The sequence below is a fragment of the Lonchura striata genome, chromosome 4, assembly GCF_046129695.1.
Source record: "Lonchura striata isolate bLonStr1 chromosome 4, bLonStr1.mat, whole genome shotgun sequence".
NCBI classification, from domain to species: domain Eukaryota; kingdom Metazoa; phylum Chordata; class Aves; order Passeriformes; family Estrildidae; genus Lonchura; species Lonchura striata.
This window is the reverse complement of record NC_134606.1, coordinates 5885907-5912156: the sequence shown is the minus strand read 5'-3', so window position 1 is coordinate 5912156 and position 26250 is coordinate 5885907. Positions and strand designations below refer to the sequence as shown.

Below are 26250 nucleotides of genomic sequence, written 5' to 3'. Positions count from 1 at the left end.
CCAAGATCTGAGGGACCAAGATTCGGAGGGGCCAGGATCTTGAGGGGCCAGGATCCCAGGGGCAAGGATTCGGAGAGGCCGAGGTCCCAGGGGCCAGGATCAGGAGGAGCCAGGATCCGGACAAGCCAAGATCCGGAGGACCCGTCCCAGCCCCCGAGGCCTCCCCGGGCCCGGCTCCCCTCAGGCCTCAGCGTCGCCATGGCAACACCGTCCTGAGGCCCCCGCGCTGAGCTGTCCACCTCCCTGCCTGACCCGCAACACTCCCGGGATACCCATTCCCCAGGCTGACTCCCACGCGCCACCTGCCCGGGAAGCGCTTCCTGATCCCACCGGGACACCGGAAAAAAAACCCCACCCGTCCATCCCCGCCGGCGGCGCGCCAGAGCCGCCTGACCGAAAGCCGCCGCTCCGCCCCGCATTGCGCCAAGGTCCCTCGCTGAGGCGGCCGCGGCGCTGCCTGCGCGGAAGTGCGGCGGCGCGGGGTGCCGGGGCCGCGGGAGCGGGGCCGGCCGGGGCCGGGGCTGGCGGCGGGCCCGGGGGGCCCGGCCGCGGGGCTGCAGGACGAGCAGGACGGCGACGAGGAGGAGGAGGAGGAGCAGCGCGGCCCGGGCGCGATGGACCAGTGCGTGACGGTGGAGCGGGAGCTGGAGAAGGTGCTGCAGAAGTTCTCGGGATACGGGCAGCTGTGCGAGCGCAGCCTGGAGGAGCTGATCCAGTACGCGGGAGGGCTGCGCAGGGAGATCCTGCAGACCGAGAGTACGTGGAGACCCCCTCACCCTGCGCCCCCCTCTGCCGAGGGGACCGGCCCGCTTCTCCCTCCGGGAGGGGAGACCCAAAATTTGGGGCGTTGTGGGTTGGACACCACTTAAAACTTCGGGGTTTGTGGGCTGGGAACCCCCCTAAGGAGAGCCCTGGTTGCAGGGATTCCCCGTCCCGGGGGTTCTGTGCTGGGGGTTGAGCCGGGGGAGTTCCCCCGCGGCCCCGGAGCTCCGGGGCATTGTTGACAGGGAACATTTGAGAGGTTCAGGTTGGATATCAGCAAAAGGTTCTTCCCCCAGAGGGTGGCTGGGCACTGAACAGGCTCCCCAGGGCAGTGGGCACAGCACCAGCCTGGCAGAGCTCAAGGAGTGTTGGGACAATGCTGTCAGCTCCATGGTGGGACTGTCGGGGTTGTCCTGTGCAGGGCCAGGGGCCGGACTCGATGGCTCTGGTGGGTCCCTTCCAGCTCAGCATATTCCATGATTCTGTGCTCAGTCTCGGGCCTCTCCCCCTCGTGTGTGCTGCTGGAGAGGTTTGTTTGTTCCTGGCCAGCAGGTCTGGCGTGACCCCGCTCAGCGCCTCCATAACCCTTTTTGCTGGGTTACAAAGGGGTTGGTCATGCCAGGGGAAACACAGAGGAAATACGGCAGAGCTGACCTGTTTGCTTTCCCACCTCCACTCCCCGCCCCCATTTCTTTTCTGTTTTTGTCTCTTTTCCTGTGTCCCTGAGTTGTGTTCCTTTGCTGCGGCCGTGTTCAGGAGGTAAACAAGCCTTGTCTGTGTCACAGCTGATGCCGGGCGCTTGCGAGGGCTGTAAACACGGAGCGTTTAAACCTTGCGAAATCCCGGACATGGAGGTAGTGCCGTGTTTATTGGAGTGGGAGGGAATGGAGAAGCAGCTGAAGTGATTTACCCAAGGCCATGCAGGAAGTGAGTGATGGCTCAAGGATTAAAAATAGGAACTTGCAGGCTCCTGAGACCAAAATTGAGAGCAACTGTGCTGCTGCTCTGCTTTTGTTTTTGTTTGGTTGGGGGAGAGCGTGTTTGCCGTGGGTCTGTGTGAACACAGGTGCAAAGCTCACTCAGGAGTGTGCATAATTCCAGGAACGCAAGCACGAGTGTGCTGGAGCTGCTCTGTGTGTACCCAGAAGTTTCTATAGAGAGCAATCCTGGAATTCTTGTTTTGAGGCGTTTATTGGGGATGAAATAAGGCTTGGTCTTTTTGGCATCGTTTTGAGCCGTGTTTCAGTAACTGTTATTTGTGCTGTTTGAAACAGCCTGGGCTGGGGCATTGAAGGCAGTCACTAAAATATGTGTCTTCACAAACTGAGGTGCTGACCTTGCCTGGAGAGCTGTGTGTGTGACCCTCACTCTTGTGTTGGTCTTTGTTGGGCTGTAATGGTTTGACTCTGACGTTCCTGTTGCAGCTCCAGAACTTTTATTCTCATTGTAATGAATTTAGAAGGTTCCAGTGTGTGATTCCTTCAGGGTCCTCATTGGGTTTTCCATCCAAACTTGGATTAGCAGTTTTTGGCACTGTCCAGTGAAGGCCTTGGACATAATTTCAGCACTTACCAAGTGATGCTGTCCCAGAGAGCACATCTCAAATTGAGCTTTCTTTTAGTAAGCACTCTAGAATGAAGCCAATACTTCGCTAGTGTGCTCTCAGACATCTAGGGACTCTTCAATTTCACCATATGAGGGTGAGCTGGATTCATAAGGGTCAAAATTCTTACTATTTTCTTTTTTTCTTTAACATGTTATTTGTAACTTTCTGAAAAGAACAGGTATTTTCAGCTTTTACACACTATCTTTAGGATTTTTGAAAATGGATGGAATTGAAAGCAGCCAGACATCTTAATGTGGAAGTCTAATTCAGGGCTATGAACTGCAGAAATAGGCTCCTGAATGTAATTTCAAAGGAAAAAAGAAAGAGAAATGAAAGCACTCACTGCTGAAGAAGAGGTTAGGACAAGATCTGAGAGCAAAGATGTATGAAAAGACCTTAAATAGGCACTGGATAAAAAAGGAAGTGGGTGGAGAAAAAGAAACTCTTAGAAACTGCCTTAACCTCTAAACTGGTTTTCTTCTCCCCTCCTCACACAGTGTATTAAAATGTCTTGAGTTGATTTCATGTTAAAGCCTAAGGGCAGACCAGCCCTATGCTCAGGCCTGTGAATGGGAAGACAAATTTGTTTTTCTTCTCTGTTCTCTTAATAAATCTGTCTTTCTGGATTAGCCAAGGATTGCATATTCTTGGATGGTATAAGTGTGTCTGGCTGAGTAAACTTGGCATTGCACTCTGCTCTGTGCTTGGTGTTTGTGGGCCAATATATTTCCGTTTTTTTTTAAATTGTGACTGTGCACACACATCACAGACAGAAGCTGTCTCTCTGTCCTGTGAACCCTGAATTACCAGGAGGGATGGCTGCAGGCTTTCTCTGCTGATTTAGTGCAAGTAGCTCATAGTTTGATTGCTGCTGATAGAGAGGGTGCAGAGGGGAAACCTTCTACAGCTCTGATGACTTTTCCTCTGTAGACATTTTCATTGCTTTGCTGGAGTTGAATTTCTGCTACAGTGTCAGGGACCAATAATTCACTTCTTTGCTTGGGGTAAAAGCAGGCACCCATGTGGGTTGTCTGGGTTTTAGCTTAATGGCTTTCAGAAAGTGCATTTTAGCCTTTCTGTTTCTTGGGGAATGAATATTTCCATTTTGCTTGGTGCATAATCTCTGGCTGGTCATTTTGCCATGGCAAAATTTATGACACAATTAAAGATCCTTCATGTTATTTTAAGTGTTTGTCATCAAAATTAAATAGTGACTAAGAAATAATGAATATTCTTGAAATAATTTTGGGAGATGAACTTTTTGGAGTAGTTGAGTGGAATTTTCAGTTTTAATTTGGATGCACAGAATCACTGAAGTGACTCAGTCCTATTACTCCTCACTCTTCTGCTAGGAAAAAAAGCCAGAGCCCCATTAGCCTTTCGCCCAGGAGATGATTTTTGGCTTCATGGGATTGGAGGGAGAAAAAAGCATGGTAAAGGCTCTTTTTATTCTTAGAACCCATGGCTGTTGGAAAAACGCTGTTGAAACTTGCCCAGCTGGGGTTTGTGGGGCTGGGCAGGAGCTGTTTGCTGGTCAGAGGGGGGTGGCTCAGTGTGTGACAGTGTCAGCAGCAGCATTCAGAGGGTGCAAGAAGGAAGGTGCCTGGAAAAAGTGGTTGTGAAATTATTATCTACTCCCTAAGACTGCAGTTTTTTCTGGATTCTCTTTGCTCTCTCCAGAAACTGGGCTCTTAACACGCTGCTGAAAGCAAAGATGTGTTAAAATATGAAATCGAAAAGGAGCAAACTTAAAAAGTGAACATGTTTTCCATAAAATCCTTCTTCTAAAGGGATATTTTGGTGATTTTGTTTTTTCACATGAAGACTTTTGGTCTACAATATTAGGGAGACATTTCTGAGCTGCTCTCTCACTTAAATTAGCCTTCACATGCAGTGGAAGGCTGCAAAGTCTGTGTCCCTAAAGGAAAAATTCTTCATGTAGAATGAACTTTGAGAAAGGAGAGACCTTCAGAGGTAAGACTGGAAGGGAGATTTTTCTTGTATTTTTAAATCAAAAGCAGGAAGAAAGGACTGAAGTAAAGCACCATAAAATGTATTTTTTTTTTCTGACTCAAGCTTCTGAGTGATGTTTGAATCAAGGCACAGAGGGTGTAAGCTGTGAGATGCTGTGATGTGGTCAGGGGCCTGTAAGCCTGTCCTATTTATTATTTTCTTCACAGAGTGGGTCATACAGTAGTGAACCTGTTGGACATCAGCTAAGAAATGTCACTGTTTCTAGAGAATAAATCTCATAACAAGGTCCACAGGTCCTCCATGGACAGCTTCTCATCCATTGAAGGGAATTGGAGACTGTTCAGAGCTGCTGCCACGAGTCAGGAAGCACAAGTTTCATACAGCTCAAACACAGAGTCCCATAGCAGTGGGTGACTTGTGGGGCAAGAATTAATTTGGCCATATTAATCCACATTTTGCCTGCACCCTGTTGAAGTTAAACATTATGTTCTCATGTACCTTTAGGGGCTGTCTAAAAGAAAACTGATCCTGTATTAGCTTCAGTATCCTTCTGTAACATCCTTAGGGATTTGTGAACTGAGCATTACTTTGAGATGTTTGTTCATCTGCTGTGACTGAGACACATGAGACGTTTACATTAAATTTTTAACTGTTGCATTTGTTCAGTGTTATTGTGCACCCAACTGGATTCCTAATTCCACAGGAGAGTTTTCATACAGGTGAATTCCTGTACATCTGCCTTCAGTTAAGATGATCTTGCTTTGTAAATACTCTCTAGATGGCATTTATTTAATACCACTTTTTGTCTGTTTATATTGTTGCATATTAAGAGATTTGATATTGCCATTTGTTTGTAACAAAGTTGGTAATTTTCTTCTCTTTTGTTTAGATCAAGATGGGGACTTGTCGGGGACGATTTCACTTGTTATGACACAGTGTTGTAAGAGAATAAAAGACACAGTGCAAAAACTGGCCTCGGATCACAAAGACATTCACAGCAGTGTGTCCCGAGTTGGAAAAGCCATTGATAAGGTATTTATTTTGTGCTTTGACTGCATTATCATATTATAGCACCAAATTCGGATTTTTGCTACAATTAATCTGAGCTACATATTCTGTCAGCTGCAGAAGCAAAGGCAAGCCAGTGGGCACCACAGAACTTGCTTTCAGAACTCACTGCAGACAGCCAATTCCTGCTGGGACAGCTCAAATCTCCTGATTTCTTACAGAACATACCCTATAGATACTACAGCATGTAGAAATATTTTGTGTTTCATCAGTCTAGCAAAATGTTTTCTTCAACGTCTGTCTCAGTAAGAAATACTGTTAGTTTTTATATGTGTGTATATATATTTCTAGCTAACTGTCAGTAGCAGGTAACTCTAAAGTGCCATTTTGCTGTGTAAGTGACTGCCCCATCCCTGGAAATGTTCAAGGTGACTTTGAGCAGTCTGGTCCAGTGGGAAGACACTGCCCATGGCAGGGAGTTGAACAATATATCTTTAGGTCTAACCTAAAGCATTCTGTGATTCTGTAAGACCAGAGAATTTTTTTAGAAAGGCATTTTGTACCTCTTTCAGGGATGTTACTGTTTTTTTGGTATTAATTTTATGGCAGTGCTCTTAATGAGTAATAGAGGAGATTCAGCATCTCACAGTCTCAGTGTCTAAATAATAAGATTAGGCAACTTATCTTTGGTGCTTTACGTATGAGATATCTGAATTCCAGGTTCAACAATAACTGTGATATTAATATTATTGTAATTGTTTTTGTAGGTAAATATTAACAATTCTTTGAAACTATGCTGAAATGGTGCTACATGTGTACTTTCAGGCTGTGCTTTTCACCCTCTCTGTTCTCTTATGTAAAAGTCGTTCTGTGTGCAGGGAGTCTGATACTTGCTGTTACGTACATTTTGTGATAGCTTCACATCAGAACATGACTCTTGACAGGGTCTAAACATTTGTTCAGTATTCAGCACTGATTTATCCTTTGGGAATCTCATTTAAACTTTGGTAGTAATGATAATCTGCTAAAGCATAATGTAACAATAATGAGATGAAGAAACAAAGTACAATAATGCTCCATTATTAGGCAGAATGTCCATGAAACTTAAATTTTTTGTTTATATCTGGCTGACCATCATGGAGAGTTCAAACTTCGTACTAAAAGCTTTAATCCACATGTCACTGTTATCCAAAGCTTAAGGATGCATCTGTCTCAAATCCTTGTTCCTGTATCTAAACCAATTAACTAGAGTAAAATTCCATCCTTATTACCAGCTTGAAGCCTGAAATAAATCTATGTAATCTTGTCCTAAGTTTTTAAACTTTCCAATTCTGCTTTAGCAAGTGGACTCTGTACAAATACACTTCCAGGTTTAGCCATACTTTCTTCATTTAAATCCTCTGAGGTAGAACAAACCCAGGTTGTATGGAGAGGGTGTAAATGTTCAGTGGAAATTGGTGATGATATTTCTTATAAGCCAAAGAAAATGCTTGCAAGTGTAATGAAGCTTAGGCTTGAGTCTGATCTCCAAATTGCCGTTTTAGTTTTCATGGGAATAGTTTTTCCACTGTTCTGTCCTGCTGTTTTAAGTTTATGTAGTGTATTTATTTGAAAAATAATAGATGAAAATAAAAAATTAAAAAAAAAAAAATTCAAATATGTTGCTTGATAAAATAGTAAAAAGGATCCCATTAATCTACTCTGTTCCTGTTGAGTGTCAGAAGGGTTTTTTCAGTGAGGTCTTCAAAAATGACCTAAACTGGCTGTGTGCAGTGTGCTTGTTCCTCTGGATTTTCAATCTCAGTTACTGTCCGTGGTGTTTGCATTAAAAAATTAAAAGCAGTGGGAACTGCACGAGTCCCCAGTTCTGCTTGTAACAAAGGATGTAGTTCTGTGAAGTTTAGAGCACAAGTTAGGATTGTCTCATTAAATATGTCCTTGGTGGAATTTTTTTGATTAGTTTTCCCCAACTGTAGTATCTTAAGGGGCCTACTTTAAAATGTACCCTGAACTCTAGACCTTTTTGTCAGATGAATATGTGTAATGTTTAAATCCAGGTGAAATTGAACATTTCCCTGAACTGTAACATTTGAAGCAAATCTTCCATAGGTACCCAATGCAATTTCCCTGTGCTGCTGGAAAATGCACTTGGAACCTGCCAGCAAAGTCTTTGTTGGCACCAGAGTCCCAGACTGGAATTGCCCTCCCCCATCCCTTCACCATACTATACTTAAGCTGAAACCAATAGAAGTAATTAAGTGTAATTGATGTAGTGAATTGATTCTCAACACATTCTGGTCAAAATCCTGCTGCTTCCAAAATAAAACAGTCATTAGAATTTAAGGAAGCACAGCTCTTGCCTTGATTCATGAGACTGGAGTTCTGTTTCTGTCACATGTAAGTGCTCACTTATTTTACAGATTAATATCTCCAAAACACTGCTTATGGTCTTACTAACCATGCATGCTCAGGCACAGCTAAATGGCCTGGTCTGAGATTGGGAAACGTGCTAATACTGGTACCCATTCCATGTGACACAGCCAAATGGGAGCTGCTCTTGCATGTAGAATCAATAGACTTCCTATTTAGCAAGCTTGGGTTGTGAAAGAACTTGCTGCCATTGGCACTATTATCTGCTATTGGCAATTTCAGGCTAAATTTCTGTTTTCCCCATATTGGGGCAGGGTTATACCTACATAAAAAGTTTTATGTGGTCAATATTTTAGTTATTGTAGTCATTGCTTGTGAACTTGGATGGGCCCTAGATTTATCTGCCTGCAGAGTTCACTCTGAGAACAGACTTAGAGCAAAATGAAGTTCAAATTTGGCATCAAATACATTAAAGTCTGAAATGCCAGAGCTCTGTGTTGTTTGGAAAGTTTATCTAATAAGCTAAACCTCTTTTCATGGCAGTCCTATGTGGATTGCATGCTTCTGATCCACGAAAGGCTACCCTGTATTCCAAAGAGCATTTTCTCCTTTGAAAGGAAATGTTTGCATCCAGTTTTTTCTGTATTGTACTGGCAATTGCTTTGCTTCCAGAACTCATCATGTCGCCGTTGGTTATCAGGTAGCTCATTCATCAGCATCCCTGTAAATCAGTCAGTCTTCTGGAATGATTTGAATTCCTCTCAAAGCATGTTTGATGGGCTGGTAAATGTTTTCCCTCTAGGAGCAATCTGAATAGTGGTTAAATACCGTCATTTAGGAAAGTAAGTGGAGTAAAGGGTAATTCCTTCCATTTCCCCCCTGAACTTTATATAAGGCAAGCATTTTAATCCAGTCTTTGTTTTGGGAAAGCAGCCTTTTGACTAAGTTAGTGTTCATTTCATGTAAAAACTTGTATATGAACACACTAAAAACCTTTACTGAACATAATTTGTGTTGCTGTGAAGAATGAGGCTACAAACAGAGTCTTTGCAAGTTGAGATTTCTATTATGTGTAAACAGATTGACCAGAGAAAATAAACATCATTCAGAAGGGAGGAGCGCACAAAGTAATCTCAACTGAGTAACTGAGGAATAAAACTGTCCTTAATCATCATCATCTTTCTTCATATCCTGTTGTTCTGGATAACATGGGGAGTTGTATGTTAGTTGAAAATGTCAATCTTATGTTTGTGGGCATCTTGAAGTCATCACATTCTAGCAGTTATTGGTAATGTGCTGTACATTGTATCATTTGTGTATTTAGCACATAATACTGTCCATTTTGGCCCCATGCTTGCAAATTAAGCTTTTAAAACAGATGTGTTCCTCAGGAATACTAGCTGACATATAGGTTATTTTGTGTTTTTTGGGTATTAAGCTTTCTGGAGTTTTTAACTTGAAGAAATGCTTTTAACTGTTGAAATCTTATTAAACCCCACGTGCTGTCAGTTAACATACTGTTAGCGTTTACAAAACAAAACTGAGGGTTGTATTCACCAGCAGATCCCTCACGTGTGACAGTTGTGAAATATATAAGCCAAAGGCAAGTGATAACTTTTTCTGGCATGTGGCAGTCACTCACTGTGCAATCAGTTCCTGAAGCTCCTCGGGACCCAGAGGAGGCAGAGCTGTAGAATCTCACATTTAATGCAGACCTCGGAATCATTTAAAACAAACTGAAAAAAAATATAATGGAATGAGACTGGGTTGGTCAGAGAATGACTGAGGTCCTCAGGTTGAAAGGATGGGACTTGGTAATTTCTTTTATGTGACTTGAAAAGATCTAATGGTGGGGTTTTGTAAAGGCTGGTAGATATGCTCTTTCAAAATAAAATGAGCATTTTGTGAGAGCACTGAGCTAATTAGTTTCACCATCTCTGCCCCGAGCAGTGAGAATGATGTGGTAATGTTTGAGACATAGGTGCAGCTTCACTGGTTGGTAACTGTCCAGAAGAATACAGTTTCTGCTTAGGGGGTTGTATCATTGCTAGGACTTGGAATTGCATGAAGAGTAACTCATAGTCAATTATTTTTAGATTAATGATGATCTCTACCCTGGAAGCTAGGTAACAAACGCAAGCTTGTGCATTCTGAATCCTATCTCATATCCTTTAGTATTTTGTTAATGGATTTGTGTTACACCTACTGGTGGTGGTTGGACACTGAGACCAGAGTCAGCAATAGTGGGGAACCTTTAAGGATTTTAATGGTTGGCACAAATAAGAACAGTATTACTTAGTTTTCAAGATGCTTACATTTTTCAAGATACAGCTTAGAGGTGAACAGCATGACAGGGAACTAACAGGTTAAGACACCCAAGTGAAAATGTTATTAGACGTGAAGTGAATCAATGGAAATAATTTAAATGCTCACCTCGCTCCACTGTATCAGAAAGGTGGAAAAGTTAGTTTGCTAGACTAAGGTTAATGTTTTACTAAAAGTTTGCTGAGAGCCCTGAAGGAAGCAGTGGCTTTGGAGCTGTGTGGGCAGGGATAAAAGGGCTGTCCCTTTTACATGATGACACAGAGCAGAATCAAAGGGGATGTAGAGGTGCTGGTGAAGGAAATTAATAAGTGGTGAGTAACAGGAAGGTGCAGTGTGAAGTTGAGCTGTGCATGGGAAGATAGCTGGTACCAGCTGGGTGTTATCTGCCCTGCCTGCTGTGACAGTCCTGTGTTTTTGTGAGGCTGGTGTTCCCGTCTTGTGCAGGGCTGTGGATCCTCACAGAGCCACTGCTGAAGCACTGCTGTTTTCACCGAACTTCTGATTTCTGAAGCTCCTTCCTGGGACAGAGATGTAGTCATCAGATCAGGCAGCAAGTAATGCACTGATTTCTAGACCCTTTATTTTGCAAGAGGCTTGTTTTCAGCAGTGGGTGAGGATTTTTATTAAAATTTACCTGCTTGCCCTGATCATAAAACATGTTAGCAGTTAAAAATCCTGGTTTGTATCTTGGATTAGAATAAATGTTGCTCTCCTGCTGCCAAGAGGCAAAGTGCCAAGCAGTGCCAAGTGTTACCAAGGAGTCAGCGTGACAATCTCTTTAGTTATTCCTGGAATATGTCCGTAGGCCACTGGCCTAAAAATACGTGGCACTGGGATCATCTGGGTTACATCTAAAAAAGATCTCTTGGATCTTCAAAGCTCATCCTGTTGTTGGGATGTTTGGGTCATCAGAGATTTGAATTTTGTCATTTGGATGTGGGGAGAAGTGACTCTTTTGCTTTTTTAGCATTGCTTGCCTCCCAGATATGTAAAAAAATCCTTAAGTTAAAGCTTTTACTTGCAGTTTGGTGTGCTGTACTGACAGAGATACATTGATGACTCTTTCTTGTTTCTAATGTAGCTGATTTTGTTTTCTGTTCTCTAGACATTTTCAGTTTTCATATATGGAAAATGCCATTTCTGCAGATACTCTCTTCGGAAATTCATCATGGACTGGAAACCCCTTTATTAGTTAACGAGATTTCTAACTTTCTAGCTAAACTTTTAATTTCTTGGTGTAATTCCTTGTAGTGAATAATATTCAGCCTTGAAAGGAGCAAGCTAAAAGGTTTCTTCTTCTTCCTACACAGGAGGTAATAAAGGAAGCTGACATGTATTTTATTTCACCTTGGAGATAATTGAGGGACAACTGAGTAATAGGCAGAAGGCATCAGGGTGGAGACACAGGTGCCTTGCATGATTAAAGAAAAATGATGTGGGGTGGTTTGTTCCAGCCTGTTAACTGTTAATTTGTGTGTTTCAGAATTTTGACTCGGACATCAGCAGCGTGGGGATAGATGGGTGCTGGCAAGCTGACAGCCAGAGGATCCTCAATGAGGTGATGGTGGAGCACTTCTTCAGGCAGGGAATGCTGGATGTAGCCGAGGAGCTTTGTCAGGTAACAGCAAGTGTGGATGTTGAAGGTTATGCACTGAGGAAAATGAAGCTTTGTCTTAGCTTCCTCATCCGAATGTTTCAGGTGGATATTTAAGCTGTCAGATAACCCTTTGTTTTTCATGCTTTAACTAAAAAGTGCCCTTTTCTTTCAGGAATCTGGTCTATCAATAGATCAAAGTCAAAAAGAACCATTTGTGGAGTTAAATCGAATATTGGAAGCATTAAAAGTTAGAGTTTTGAGACCTGCACTGGAGTGAGTCTACTCATTTATTTTTGTTACTTTTTAAAAAAATGCTTTTAACAGTTCTTTTGTTTTTCACTTTCAGTACTCTTCAGTATATTCTGGTGTGTACCTGCTTGTTCTTTGAGAGGGGTAGTTACTGAGTGGATCTTTTCCATCCCCTCTGTGTCACTCCTCATGGGAAATGATTAATTAAATGTCTCAGATTAAGGGTTCACTTAAATCACTTGTGGTACTGCTTTAAGGAAGAAACACCACTGGGAGGAAAAGTTGTTAGCCAGTGATGGTGCTTGACCTTCTGTTGTATCATTAGTGAACCTTATTTTAAGAGGTCCCATTGTGAAGGATACCAGAATTTATTAAAGGTGTTGGGTACCATGAAGCCTTTGGGGTGAGCAGAGCTTCACTGGGATCAAAGTTCTCACTTGTCCTTCAGTCACCCTCCCTTTCCAGACAAAGCACCAGAGGCTGGGAAGAGCCTGGGGCTGACAGTGGCACTTGTTAATGAGATTCCTCCTGAAAAACAATAAGACACCCCTTGAAACTCCCTTATCATGTTTATTTTTTAAACTTTTCTAAGTGTAGGTTGGTCTGAAAAGTAAGAAAAAAACCCCATCAAAACAATAAACAACCAACCAGACAAAATAACCTATCTTTAAAGTGTCCTTTTAAAAATAAAACCAGTGAAGCCAAAACAAATTCAAAATTTGTATTTCATTCCAGAGGATAAATCATATACTTGAGATAGACTTTTTTGCATTATTCAGTTAAGTGTATTTTCATATTAACAACATTTTCTTTTCCCTTTTACATGAAGCAACATAGGTGTGTCAGTTGAGCATTTACTGGCATCTAAACTAAGTGCAGGGACACTCTGATATTCAAACCCTGGTGTTCTTTGACTAAATCCTGGGTAATGCCTCTGGGTCATGCAAAGTTTGACCTAAATAGTTGGTCTTTGAATCTAGTTACACAGGTGGAAAGCTGGGGTAGTTTATTGCTGTTGAATTGGCTAATTGAAGGGAAGCAACACTGGTATTACAACTGAAACAAGATTTACTGTCAGCTACACCACATACATCTTGTAGTTCAAATAATAACAGAGCTGTGAAGGATAATCCCCAAGGAACAGTAACTTGCTGTTATGACTGTTCCCTTGAAATCTCTAAATTCATTTCAACTCCAGTTTGCAGTGCTTTAGGCCTTACTCATTGCTACTGAGTTGTATCATGTAGTTTCTGCAATGTGTTAAATATTTTTCAAACAAAGGAGAAGGCATGGTCGTCCCTCAGAGGAATTTTTATTTTCCAGCTGAATGGGCAGACAATGGGGTGTATTGTCAGCACAGTTTGTGTGTTGGTCCCCCCCCCCCGTCCCATCTTATTTCTGTGTATAATGTTTATTCTGTTTAAACTGGACAGTGCAAAAGCTGTCTGCCTCTCTTGGCTGCTGCTGGGCACAGAGGGGCCTTATTTATAGTGGTGCTGCTGATGTAAAAACCATGGCTCTTGGGGAGGATGATCAACATGTGACAAAATGTCATGGTTTGAACTCTGTGGCTGAGGAGGTAACCAGTGCATTAACTACCCAGTTATCCCACAGAACTGCTGATGCTTGTGAAGGTATTTCCCTTTTACTTCCTGGCAGACACAAGTGTTCAGGAGGAGGATAGAAACCAATGCTGTGTGAATGGCCTCCATATGACTGAGAGAGAAAGTGGCACTGTGCTCCTCGGGCTAAAATTGGCACCAGTGAATAAAGCTTCAGCATGAAGCAGCCCCAGACTGGCCCATTGCAGGGTCAGGCTGCTGACAGTGGTGTTGAAGCAAAGTGTCACACAAGGATGATTAATTAGTCTCCTGAACCAGGAAATGGGGTGTAGCAGGTTTTACCCATGCAAAATTGTGAAAAGCTGGGATTAAAAGGCAGCCAGTTTCTCTGGCTCTGCCAGCACTCTCTGCTTGTGCTCAAGTTCCTTCAGTGCTAGAAACAAAACAAACACAGGTGGCTTCTGGTCACTGCCATGGGAAGGGAGTTGACAGATTTATGACTTTTCAAAAAGACTTTCAAAGACCTGCTGAGGTGATGGAAATTAGTATTTGTATCTCAAAAAAAACCCACAAAAAGACCCTAACTGTGTTTGTTATCTAGGTTTTCATTCTAATACAAATTTCAACACTTAAAAATATGACCTTTCAGATTTAAATAGAATTTGACTGGCCATAACTTTTTTATTTTCCCTTGTGGGGTGTGGAAGTTGACTTTTGTAGAGGCCTAGTCTGGCCTTGCACTCTGAACTGTGTAATCTCTGCATGCCTGCAAGATGCCATTAACTTCAGTGACTTTTCTTAGTGTAGTTTGGTGATGGGAAGGGAAATCCAGTTATTTTTCAGGGTGTATTCTGGCCCTTCAAAGCCCAGGCTGGACCTCCATGTGAGGTCCTGGTGGAAATGACTTGCAGGTTCAAAGCTTTGCCTGTAATTTGGAAAAGAGATCTTCTCTTCTGCATGTAAACAGCAAGTTGCACAGGTCCTGGTATTTGCTGGGTCCTTTGGGTATGATTTAAACTTAATTTATTCTTTAGTAGGCTTTGTTAAATTCACTTTAACATCTAAATCCCATGTGGGAGCTGAAGAGAATCCTGTGTACCCATGATTTGCAAAGTGCAATGTAAACTTAAAAAAAACAATAGATGGATTTGAGTCTCAGAAGTGAAAACACTTTAGTGTCATTTTGAGAAGAGGTAGGAAGGCAGATGATGTGCTTACTAATAATTTTGGGCAGTTGTAGATAATATGTGGATTGAGTGTTTTAAACCTCCCTTGCTGGTTTTTTGTTTTTTCTGTTGGAAATAGGAACAGCATGTCCCAGACCAAGCACCTCAGGCCTTGCCTCTGTGGTTACTTTCTTCTGATACAAATTTGTGCTGCCACTCAAAGACCTAAAAATGGAAAGCCTGCCTAAGAGCTAATTTGGAAAAATAGACTCGACCTCAGCAAGATGAAGTTCTGTCATGTGGGTGCAAATATTGGCAGGGAGAGGATGGAGGCTCTTTTGATGCAGTAGAGATTAATATCTCATTGATGGCACTGTGGACTAGTCTTAGTGTTTATTTATAATAGTTTTTTGTCCTTCATCTGCTTATTAGTCTATGGTTAACCACGGGGTCTTGTTTTTGTAGCTGGGATTGTACTTTATTGCCATAATTTCCTGTTTAAACTGCACACTGATCATAAAAATACAGTTATACCCCCCCAACTTATGAAACCACCCCAAAACCCACTTGCCACCCATGGTTAGTGAGCGTGTTCTTCACTCCTTCCTGGTGGAGATTCAGGAAAATCTGAAACTGGGGACAGCAGGGCTTGTTTTTAGTTCAAAGGCTCCATTTTTCACTGTTTCCTACTGAAAGGTTACTGTGTCTTTACAAAGCCTTGCCAGTGAAGTCAGACTCCTGATACTTCCACCACAACAAATTGAAAGTGGATACTTGCTCATTAATGCTACATCCTAATGCAGAAAGCTGACTTGCTTTGAAAGCCTTCCCAATACAGTAAGAATGCTTAATTTTCTCATTTTAGTATTGATTGAAAAGAAGTCTTACATACCCTGTTTTTTTTTTTAAGGAACACAGGCTTCCTCACTTCCTTGCTAAAAAGTGAAAAGCTTTTTGCTTAATAGGGCACCCACAGTGAAAATAGTAGAACTAATTAAGACTAATGAGAAACAGATGTACTGGAGAACATTGAAACTTGAGGTTCTTAAGAGAAAGATTGGATTGATTTAGGCCTGACTAAATGGAATCAAAGAAAAAAAAAGCACCAAAAAAAACCTTCCAAAAAACCAAGAAAGGGATTAATAAATTCTAAATAATAAATAAAAACTTGTATAAGATGCTTTCAAAATTTCAGTTCATTTTACTCTCTGTATGTTTAAGAATTCTTTCATGTTATTTGGGAGCCAAACAGTAGTATTGTCATGGTGAATGAGACACAGAAAATGAGAAATATTTTTATTGTCCAAGTTGAAAATAACAGAGAAAGCAAAGTTTAAGCAGGGTAAATTATGATATTTAAACTGATTTCCCTTCCCCCACTGTGAGGTCTTGATAATATCTGTCTTTGAGGTCCCATAGATGCAGTTCTCTCTCCAGGGCAACAGATGCATACACACAAACACAGTGGCTTGAACAACATGTTTGGTGTATGAGGATGTTGGAAAACATTCTTGGTCAAACTTCTTGACATGCAGCTGAAGAACTGTCAGTAATTATTAAGATTCAGAATGCTATTAATTGAAATACAATAGACTCGAGCTATTTCTGCCTTATATTGTGCCTAATTTAGTCCTGTCTTTCAGCCAGTGAATGTTGAATTTTGCAGTGCTTAACCTCTACAGAATTAACATCGTCCACATTTTGTGCACCCTGTGTAGCTCTATTACTTGCAAAGGGCCTTGCCATTTTCTGTGCTCTGTAGAGGCTCTCAGAAGTTTAGGGAACAGTCACACTTTCCTTGGAATAGATGGTAGATAATAGATAATTGCAATGATTTCATGTGGTGTGGGCTGACACTTAATTACTCTCGTGTCAAGTCCCATTGTACCTCCTCGCTTCTTCCAGGTGGGCGGTATCCAACAGAGAGATGCTCATGGCACAGAACAGCTCGTTGGAATTTAAACTGCACAGATTATATTTCATTAGTTTATTGATGGGTGGAACAGCAAATCAAAGAGAAGCACTTCAGTATGCGAAAAACTTCCAGCCCTTCGCCCTAAATCATCAGAAAGGTACATTTTTGGTCACATTAAGGGGATTTAAATCACTGGGACATGGCACCTTGGAGTAAAACATATCATGTTCCAAATATGTTTTACTCCATTATTTTCAGTTTGTTAAAGGCTTCTTCTTTTTGGATTTATCATGTATAACCCAAATCCTTGCAATTAGAATGATCTTCTTTTTTAAGAGGGCTCAAAAGTAATATCTGAATGATTGCATATTTGCTTAAATTTAAGTGTTTTGACTCTTTAAATAAAATGTAGATTACATCTAGAATAGGCCTGCTGCGAGAGTAAAGTGCTAAAAATGCAGAGGAATGTTCTTGGAATAGTCATCTGCTATTTTCTGCTGCGTGGGGTAATACAAAGAGAAATTAAACTTTTGAAAAATGGAGAGCATGTGAGTTAAATGAACCATCTCAAGCTGAATCCAACAAAGCCTATTTTTTTAGTGTACTGTGTGTGTCAGAAAGCTTACAAAAAAGTAAACCTGCTAGAAGCAAATTCTCAGGCAGCACACCCTGGCAACTCCCCAGCCAAAAAACTACTAGGAGTGGAGCTCTCCTGGCTGTCCTGGCTGCAATTTTTTGTGTGGAGGTGAGGATGTGTGCAGTGATCCGGTGTATCTGCCTGTTTTCCATGTGAAAGCTCCAGCTGGAGACACAATCTCTTTGTTTGTTGTACAAACTCTGCTGTTCCTGGTTCCTCCCAGACATCCAGGTTCTGATGGGCAGCCTGGTGTACCTGCGGCAAGGCATCGAGAACTCCCCGTACGTTCATCTCCTGGATGCAAACCAGTGGGCTGACATCTGTGACATCTTCACAAGGGACGCCTGTGCTCTCCTGGGCCTCTCAGTTGAATCCCCTCTCAGTGTTAGGTATGCTGCTTTTCTCTACTTTTGAGACCAAGTACTTTGTGGTTTGGTTCCTGTTTCTTCTTGAGGGCAAAATAAATTATTTTGACTAGCTTGCCTTAAATACACTGTATAATTACAATTAACAAGTCTGCAAAGATTAAAAACCAGAGATTTCCTGTGTGCTGGACTTTACCCTGCACCACTGTAGCTCAAGAGGAAACGTTCCTGGATGGAATTTATCTTTCATAGTTTAGACATAACTGCTAAAGATGAGGATGGCAATCAGCCAGTTATTCCCACAACAAATGGGTGACAGCTGTCCCTGCTGTTCAACTGAAAAATAACCCTGAAAATGTGGCCATGATTCTATCAGCATTTGATAATTCTGCTTAGTTGTTTTTCTCCCCCCCACTCCTGCCCACTACTAGTCGTCTTCTTGAAAGAATGTTTAACAGTTATGTTATGGTGTCAGCTGCTAAAATTTTCAAATTGTCTGCTGGGCCTCTTTTGTAAAGAAGAAAGAGGCACTTTTAAGCTCAGTAGCTAATCTGACAAAATGCAAATCTGTAGGAGGCTGTTTGAAATATGAAGAAAACCCAACCTAATCTCCTTCCAGCTTCTTTGAAGATAAAACAGATTAGCTGCTATTTAGCCTTTGCATGTCAGTTCCCCCAGTACACTCCCCTGATGTTCTCATTTTCATTTTAAAAAGTTAAACAGAAAATAAATTATGTGTATCTTTCTGGGCTGGATTTGGTACTTAGCAGAAGCTTCACTACTTAGTCTTTTTTTGTGTGTGTGTTTTGGCTTTAGTTCTTTTTACTGTTTCCATTCACTATTGTTAGACTTCTGTGCTTGGTTTAGAGCTCTCACATTGCTCAGCCTTCTGCTTTTCCTGTTTCTACCTCAGTCACAAAACACAACAGAGACAACAAAGGGAGCACTTCAGACTAATTGTTTTTCTACAATAAACTTTCATGTTTCAGTTTGAGTATTTTATAGGTATTTGGAGATTAAATGTTTTTTTTTTTCATCTTCCTCTTGTTTCATTCAAATAACCAGCAATCCTTTAGACTTTCATTGCTCATGCACTGATGCTGCAATGCAGTTTTCAGAGCAAATGGCCAAGAGATTTTTGGTGATGTGGAAAATCCTTGTTACTGGTATTTGGAGTGGTTGGACATTTGCTGTGATCCTGGTGTGGAAATGATTGTGCTGAAATGTATTTACTGTATAGGATGGTATTGATGCTCTGGTCATAAACAATACTGTTCTCAACTGCTGTGACCTTGGAGTGTTACAGATCCTTTAGGAATTAAACAAGCTTGAGGTGAAATCCCTGCTGTAAAATATTTTGCTTTCTAGAACATGAGTAGTAGGTGCTTTTTTAATGCTGATTGGCTTTTCCAATATTTATTTAATCTGTACAGGTCTCATGGTATGAGTTATTATGTGGAGACAGCAGAAAAACTCTTGTGTTTCTGGAGGTTGTGGTTTGGGGTCTTGAAGGACTACAGGAATTTGAATTTACTATTGACTTGAGTTTTTATATTCTGAAAGGGCTCTTCAGAGGTGTTTTCACACAAATACTATTTGTTAGATTTTTCAAAGGGTTAACACAAGTTACACTTGGAGCTGAATTAACAAAAAAGCAAAGTGTAAGGGTTAAAATGGCCAAGAGGTGAGAGATACAATTTATATATATGTATTTTAGCTTAGGCAAGAGATCCACAGGTTTCAGGTAGAGAAAACATGACTTAGGTAGACAATAAAACTTGCACATATAGTAAAATAATCTGCCAAACAAACAGAGCAGGCTGACAGCAAGGTCAAACCCTGTTTCTGTTGCTGGTGATTTCCAGTACTGTCATTAGATTTTAATCCATCAACTCATCTGTTAATTTGTGGAAAACTCTGTCATACTTTATTTTTTAAAATACTGAAATATATATATACACCAAATAATGTGCTAAGTGCTGGTAGTGGATAAATCCCAGGGGAGGCTGAACTGTTTGTGGGGACACAGACTTTGAGCAGTTTTATATTGCTGTTCTTGTCATGGGCCCTGGCTTCCTCCCTTTCCTTACCTACCTGCTTTTTCTACATTTCTTTTCTTGGTTTAAGGTGAAGGTGGAAATACACGTTTCTTTACATGATAATTATATATAATTAAAGGATTATGGGTTGTGTGTATATGTGGGTTACATGGAAATTCTTAGGCTGCACATATTCCACCACAGCTGAGAGCAGCCTCCTGAATAAACTAATGTGATGTCTTCCTCCTGTACAGCTCAAAATCAAAGTAAGTGGTAGAAAAAATCAATTCACTATGAATCTCAGAGGAGGAATTAACTGTTGTTTTCTGTCCAGAATATAGTACCTGAGGGGCCCAGCCTAAAATACATGGATAATTGATATCCTGCCCCAAAACGCTTGTCAGTACTTCTAAACTCCCTCCAAGCATAACAAGATGTAAATAAAAACAAAATACAAAAACCTTGTGTCCTAGTTTAACCTTTAAAATAGAAATATGAAAAAATGTTGGTTTCCTAACATGCACCTTATGTTAACATGTCCTTTTTCTGCAGTTTTTCAGCAGGCTGTGTAGCACTACCAGCTCTAATCAACATCAAGGCAGTAATTGAGCAAAGGCAGTGCACAGGGGTTTGGAACCAGAAGGATGAACTCCCGGTGAGTTGAGGCTGAGCTACCCCCAGGGCAGATTTCTAAGGGCAAATGCTGTTTTCAGGTTTGTTTTGTGCTGCATGGAACAGGATGTTTTACATGGCCACCACCTCCAGCAGCTCTGGGGCTTGGGGCTCTCTGCTGCAGAGGGCCTGGGGCTCACACACACCCCCAGATGCTGACCCAGCCAGCCACACTGGCTGCACCAGACACAGCACTGCCCTCAGCAGCTCTCACACAGGACTCACCTGAAACATAAATACAGACAGCCAAGACCCCTTCCTTCTCCTTGGCTGGAAATTATTGGCATTCACCAGTGAAAGCACAGACTCCACATTCATAGGCAGGCACGTGTTCATGGATCCTCAATTGCAGCATGGCCCTCCTAGCCCCTTTGATACCCTCTTCCAGCTGTTCTCCTCAGTCTTCTTCCCCTGCACTTTCCTCCTATAGTTTATATAGTTCTGCTCACCCCCTCTCCTCAGAGACCCTCAGGTTTAGATTTGTGTCTGTTGCAAAGTCCAGGTTTGGTTGCAGTTTCTTGATGACCTGTCAGGGTTGTTTCCTATTATTATCTCCATTATTTTCGTCCGTCAGGTTTGTAGCTTTCAGTTTTGTTTGTTGCTCCTCTTTTCACTTTTTATCCCCTTTCACATTGGAAAGGTCTTTGATGAATGACCTTAAAGAAACTGATGCTCTCACCTTCCATTTACACAGAGATGTTTCTGTATAACTGGAAAGAAAATGGATCCCACAGAGACACATTCACTTCTCCTAGCTAGGCTTGAGCTCAGTCCAGGGCTTGCTTTGCACCGGCTCTTTATCAGGCAGACAGGAGATGAAAGAATTAGTGCAGCATCTGGGGACACAGGAGTTGGGATTCAGTGCATTATGCTTCCAGCACATCTCATTTATATCAGTTGAAATGAATTCAGTTGTTATGAAACCCCAGTTTCCCTTTATAGCTCTTGCTGAGCGTGTGCAGCTCTCCAGTGACCTGCTCCTGATTTGGAAAGGAAACTTATTTAGTGCAAACTGGGCATGAACTGAGTTAGCCTCTTCGACTGCAGCTGGAAGAGGTTCATTTATAGAGTAAGGATGAGTGCTGAGTTTTCTCCCAGCTGGGTTTTCTGTAATACTGAGAGTGTAACCTCTGACTGTGAGAGATTCCTGCCTTGCTGTCCAGCCAGGAATGAATAGCTAGGGGAGCATTTGGGAAAAGATTGCTGTCTGATGCAAATCAGTTAATAGTACACATGTGTCTCCTTGCATTTTCTAAACTGTAAGGTCTCTAGTGTGTTCTGCTAAGGCAGTGTGAGGGTGGGAAACCTTATACACATTAAGTAGCATGAAAAGGTTAGATTTTCAGGTTTTGTGTAAGGTTAAACCTTTGATCAGGGGACTGCTCAGAGCCAGGTGAGATACGGTGTGATTTTTGCAGTTCTCAGTTAATTACTGAAGTCACAGACCTGTTCTTGTCTGTTGTATGTTCCTTTTTGAAATAATTTTGTACTCATGGCAGGAGTTGTGCTGCACAAGTATCTTCTGTGTTGGTACTGAAAATTAGTGATTGTGATATACTTTATTATTCACAAGACATGAAGGTATTGGCAGAACCTTTCAAGAAACTGTAGAACATAATATAGTCAATGCAAGGGTTTTTCTCTTTATTAATTTTCCCCTAAAATGAAATCTGTAAACTAGTTTTTATTTCCTAGCCAGTGATTTCCAGAAAGTCTTGATGGAAGCCAGCTCAGTTTTCCTACCAGGGCATGGATCTGCAATAGAATTTGCACTTGTCCCTTGGCAGAATATTGTTTTGCTGTTACTCTGCATCCCCAACATAAATCACCATTTTGAGATCACAATTAAGTATTTTTGGCTGGGAAATTGTCAGACATCCACACAATGGATTTTGTTGCTTTCACAGCTGAATTGTGAAATCTGTTAAGTAACTGCCATGACCTAAAGGGGTATTATCTGGAAATGTAATTTCCCAAGATAACTTCTTATGTTAATTTCTTTCACAGATTGAAGTGGACCTCGGTAAAAAATGCTGGTATCATTCAATATTTGCCTGTCCCATTCTTCGTCAGCAAACAACAGATAATAATCCACCTATGAAATTAGTCTGTGGTCATATTATATCCAGAGATGCTTTGAATAAAATGTTTAATGGCAGCAAGTAAGTACCATTCTTTTATTTCAGACAACACACAGACAAGGACTCATCTTAAGACTAGAATACTGTGTTTTGGGTAAACTGAGTCCATAATTATGTGATCGGTGGAAGCTTGTTAATCTTGGAGAACGGTTTGAAAGCTGCATAATCTGGGTTGATGCATTGGAGAAAAGCATAATAAACCCTCTGATATTGTTCAAAGTGAGCTTGCGTGAAGGAATGCAGCAAGCAGAGTAATTTTTCACGTTGTTGCCACCATTGTGTTGTCTTAAATTCAAACTGGAAAGCTTTACACACGCAATTTTTCCTTGGGAGCAAGGTTAGTAATGCATGAAAGATCTCTTGAAAAATAAAATTAAACCTCTGGGGGAAATACAGCTTAGTAATTGAGCAAAGAGGGGAATTATAACTGTGGAAATACTCGTACTTAGGTATCCGTGGGGTGCTTCAGGCTTTTGGGGAGCAGGAAATGGGAGAGAGAAATCTCTACAGATTTTCTTGAGGAAGAACAATGGTTATTTGGATTGAGTATATACAGCTTCTGTGCAGGCTGTCAGCTTAATTTAGAGCTCTAAGTCATTTTGGGAAATCCAGTGTGAAAATAAGTGAGGCTGTGAATGAAAATGTTTGCATTCTGTGCCCTGTTAGAAAAGCCTTAAGGGATGCCTTTGTGGGTGACTTTGGGTGACTTTAGCCATTTTAAGCTGTAAACTTGCTGCTGCATCCTTCCTATCCCTGATCACTCATTCCTGGTGCTTTCATTGATCACTTTTACTGACAGCACAGCTCTGACAATATTAACTCTGGAGAGGTAGGTGGGGGGGGAAGGTAAAATGCCCAAACGTAGGAGATCGGGGGCAAAATGGATCAATGCTTCAAAATAGAATCAATTTATTCAAAAAGAAAAAAATATTTTAAGTAGGTGGGATTGTATGAGAGACCTCAACAGGGAGACCAGGGTGACCCTTCAGTCATAGCCTGCAGGAGCTGATCAAAGTGGGTTAGAAAATCACAGCATTTTGGGAATCAGACACTAAAATGAACTGGATATTGAGGAAACCACAGGGAAAGCTTCCAGCTGATTTAAAATTACTTCAAGGCCAGGCTGGACGGGGTTCTAGGCAGCCTGGTCTAGTGGAAGGTGTCCCTGTCCATGGCAGCATAGTTGGAATGGGATGGTCTTTAAAGTCCCTTCCAACTCAAACCATTCTATTATTCTAAAATACAACAAACAAATCCAGAACTAGAAATAATAACTACAGAGAAATTGCTCTTTATAATAATCTAATAATTCAGGGGCTTGTGGGTGAAAGGTGAGAGACTATAACTAGAAGGAGAAGCATGGTAAGTTCTCTCTCAGCTAAAGGTGACTTTTAATGGAGCCAAGTAAAGTGTTGTGGCTTAAGAGTGCAGTTGTTTCCTGCTACAGGGGGAAAACTCAATACCTTTAATGCTCTGTTGTCACACATTGCCCCAGTTCTAACCCATTGTCTTTGTCCCCAGATTAAAATGCCCCTATTGTCCAATGGAACAGAGCCCTGGAGATGCCAAACAGATATTTTTCTGAAGAAAAGTTACATTATGCAGTTTGTAAGTGACACTCTGGATTTCAGGTGCATTTCAGGAGAAGTAAAACACTCTTGTTCCCTTTTATGCAGCAGACTGAGGACTCCTATGTTTGTATAAGCTAATGCTACAGAAACTTTGCCAACATTTAGTATATACATACCAAGTGGAAATGCTACAGAAATATTATTACCATAGGGCTCTACTATACTCTTGGTCTCCATACCTGATCAAGTTACTACACCAGCAGTTGTCATTCAATGCAGGTTTTTGTACTTAATTATATGGTGACTTTTTACTTTTTAAAAGCAGAAATTGATCACCCCCATTTGTTTAATATTCTTCCTGCTATTATTCTATCATTTTATTGATAACTGTCATCTTAGAGAATATTTGTGGAAAAAGTTTTCTTTCCTGTAATGTGTACATAATTAAAGGTAAATACTTAAAAAAAAATTTGATAAATTGAATAGTCGTTATAAAACTAATTTGTATTTTTTTCGCTGAAAATGCTGTGATATATTCTGAGTTTTTCTTTCAAGCATTTTTTCAACTTTTACATAAAATTCGAAGTAAATGTGCATATATATAAAGTATATAAAATATATAGCCCCAAGGGGCTACCTGTTAAAATCCATCACTAATTTATAAGGGTGATGTGTAGCTAAACTACTACTGGGGCAGAGAGGGAATAGGAAATCCTGTTCCTCTGGTTTCACCATTGAGAAGCGTTTGTGTAAGAGAACATTCAATAAATTCTGAAGTGGAAATGCTTTTAGTTGATGACATTTGCTCTCTGGCCTTTGTAGTCATGTTCTTTGAACTTTGTATTCAAGATTAGGCTATAAATGTCATGTTGCTGTATAGTTTAATAGTCATTATAGTGTGCTATTTATAAACAGTTATCAAAACCAAATAACTTGTAGAAGTATTCATTGTTAAATGGGGGGAAAAGCATGTTCTGATGCAATCTACTGATCATGACTCTGCAGTTGGCAGAACCAGGCCCTACATCATATATTAGGAGGTAGCAAGTTTTCTGTAGCTTGAGAACACTTTGCTTCTAGCCTTGTTTTTGTAGTAGAATATTACTGCCATTGCCACTTTCTCTGCTAAATTTGTCATACTGTTGACTAGGTAAATTTGTACTCATAAAGGAGACGTAGATCACGGCAGTTAAATCTTTTTTAGTGTGCATATATTTGTATTTATTGCACTGTCCTATAGTAGGGCAAGCAGCCATAAGGCATGCAAAGCTACATGTAAAATTATATTTCTGTATTGTGTAGTTAACAAACAGCAACCAACCCTAAGCTTGTCTGGTTGAACACTGACACACTGGTTGAATGCACTAGCACAATGCACTACAGAGAAGACCGTCTTTGGGAAATCTACACCTTTTGAATTTGTCTGTCACCTGACTGGAGAGACTGAGTTGGACTCTTATGGGATCAGTGACAATGGACAAACCTACAGAGATATTATAAAGTGAGGAGCGAGTCAAGGCACACAGATTTTAAACTTCAGATGTGTTTGATACATGTGAAAAAATACAGGTGTGTGATTTTCTGCAAAACTGACATTGTATTCACACTGAGTTCCAAACAGCCGCGTTACCAAGTGGTAAAATCAACAATAAACGGGTGAGGATATTATTTTCCATGTAGGTTTCCTAGTCTTGCTGAAATTGCTTTTAATATTTTCTTTTAACTGGAATTGCTTAATGCTTTGGATCTGTGTGAAATGGCATAAAAAGTAATTAAAAACCCAGCAAACCCAACAATAACAAACCCCCACACAAGCAGCCTGAAATATGAGTGCTACATCTTTCTCTGTTACACTGATGGTATTTTAGCACTGGTGTGAACAGCAAATGTTGATAGCTTAAGAGCCCAAGGATGGAACAGCTATTAAATGGAAATCGGGTACAAATTCACCTTGGTTATTAAATACCACCTTAACTAGTGCATGTTATGGATCCATAGCTAATTCAAAAACTCTTGTTTCCACCAGATCGTTGCTATTCTTTCCCTATCTGACTTAAAAATCCTTGCCTGCAGTTGTGCAGCTCCACCAACAGATGATGCTCACGGTTCATACTGAGGGTGTGCGTGCTCACCCTAACAGGAGGCTGTGCTGGGCATTTGGGAAGCAGTTCTGCAGTTTGGTTGGCACAAATAATCCAGTTTGCCCTGTGAAGTGATGTGAATTCTCTCCTGCTACTGCCTGCTGTGCTTCTGGTAACTGGAGACCATGCTTTCAGGGGAAAAGTGAATAA

The 26250-nt window shown here is 41.2% G+C and overlaps 1 protein-coding gene across 1 annotated transcript; it reads left to right on the top strand.

The window, feature by feature from the left end:
- The first annotated feature begins 512 nt into the window (after positions 1-512).
- On the top strand, positions 513-25784 carry RMND5A (required for meiotic nuclear division 5 homolog A). The gene is made up of 9 exons (XM_021535737.3): positions 513-756; positions 5232-5374; positions 11529-11663; positions 11815-11915; positions 16525-16691; positions 17395-17560; positions 20128-20230; positions 22255-22409; positions 23910-25784. The coding sequence occupies exons 1-9, from the start codon at positions 615-617 to the stop codon at positions 23971-23973; spliced, it is 1176 nt and encodes a 391-aa protein (XP_021391412.1). The 5' UTR covers positions 513-614; the 3' UTR covers positions 23974-25784.
- The last annotated feature ends 466 nt before the right edge of the window (positions 25785-26250 follow it).

Bases quoted from the DNA above. Each gene is read 5' to 3' on its own strand.
- RMND5A (XM_021535737.3), top strand. From the start codon at position 615: ATGGACCAGTGCGTGACGGTGGAGCGGGAGCTGGAGAAGGTGCTGCAG. The intron at 757-5,231 runs GTACGTGGAGAC...TCTTTTGTTTAG, and splicing joins GGAGATCCTGCAGACCGAGA to ATCAAGATGGGGACTTGTCG. The intron at 11,664-11,814 runs GTAACAGCAAGT...CTTTTCTTTCAG, and splicing joins TAGCCGAGGAGCTTTGTCAG to GAATCTGGTCTATCAATAGA.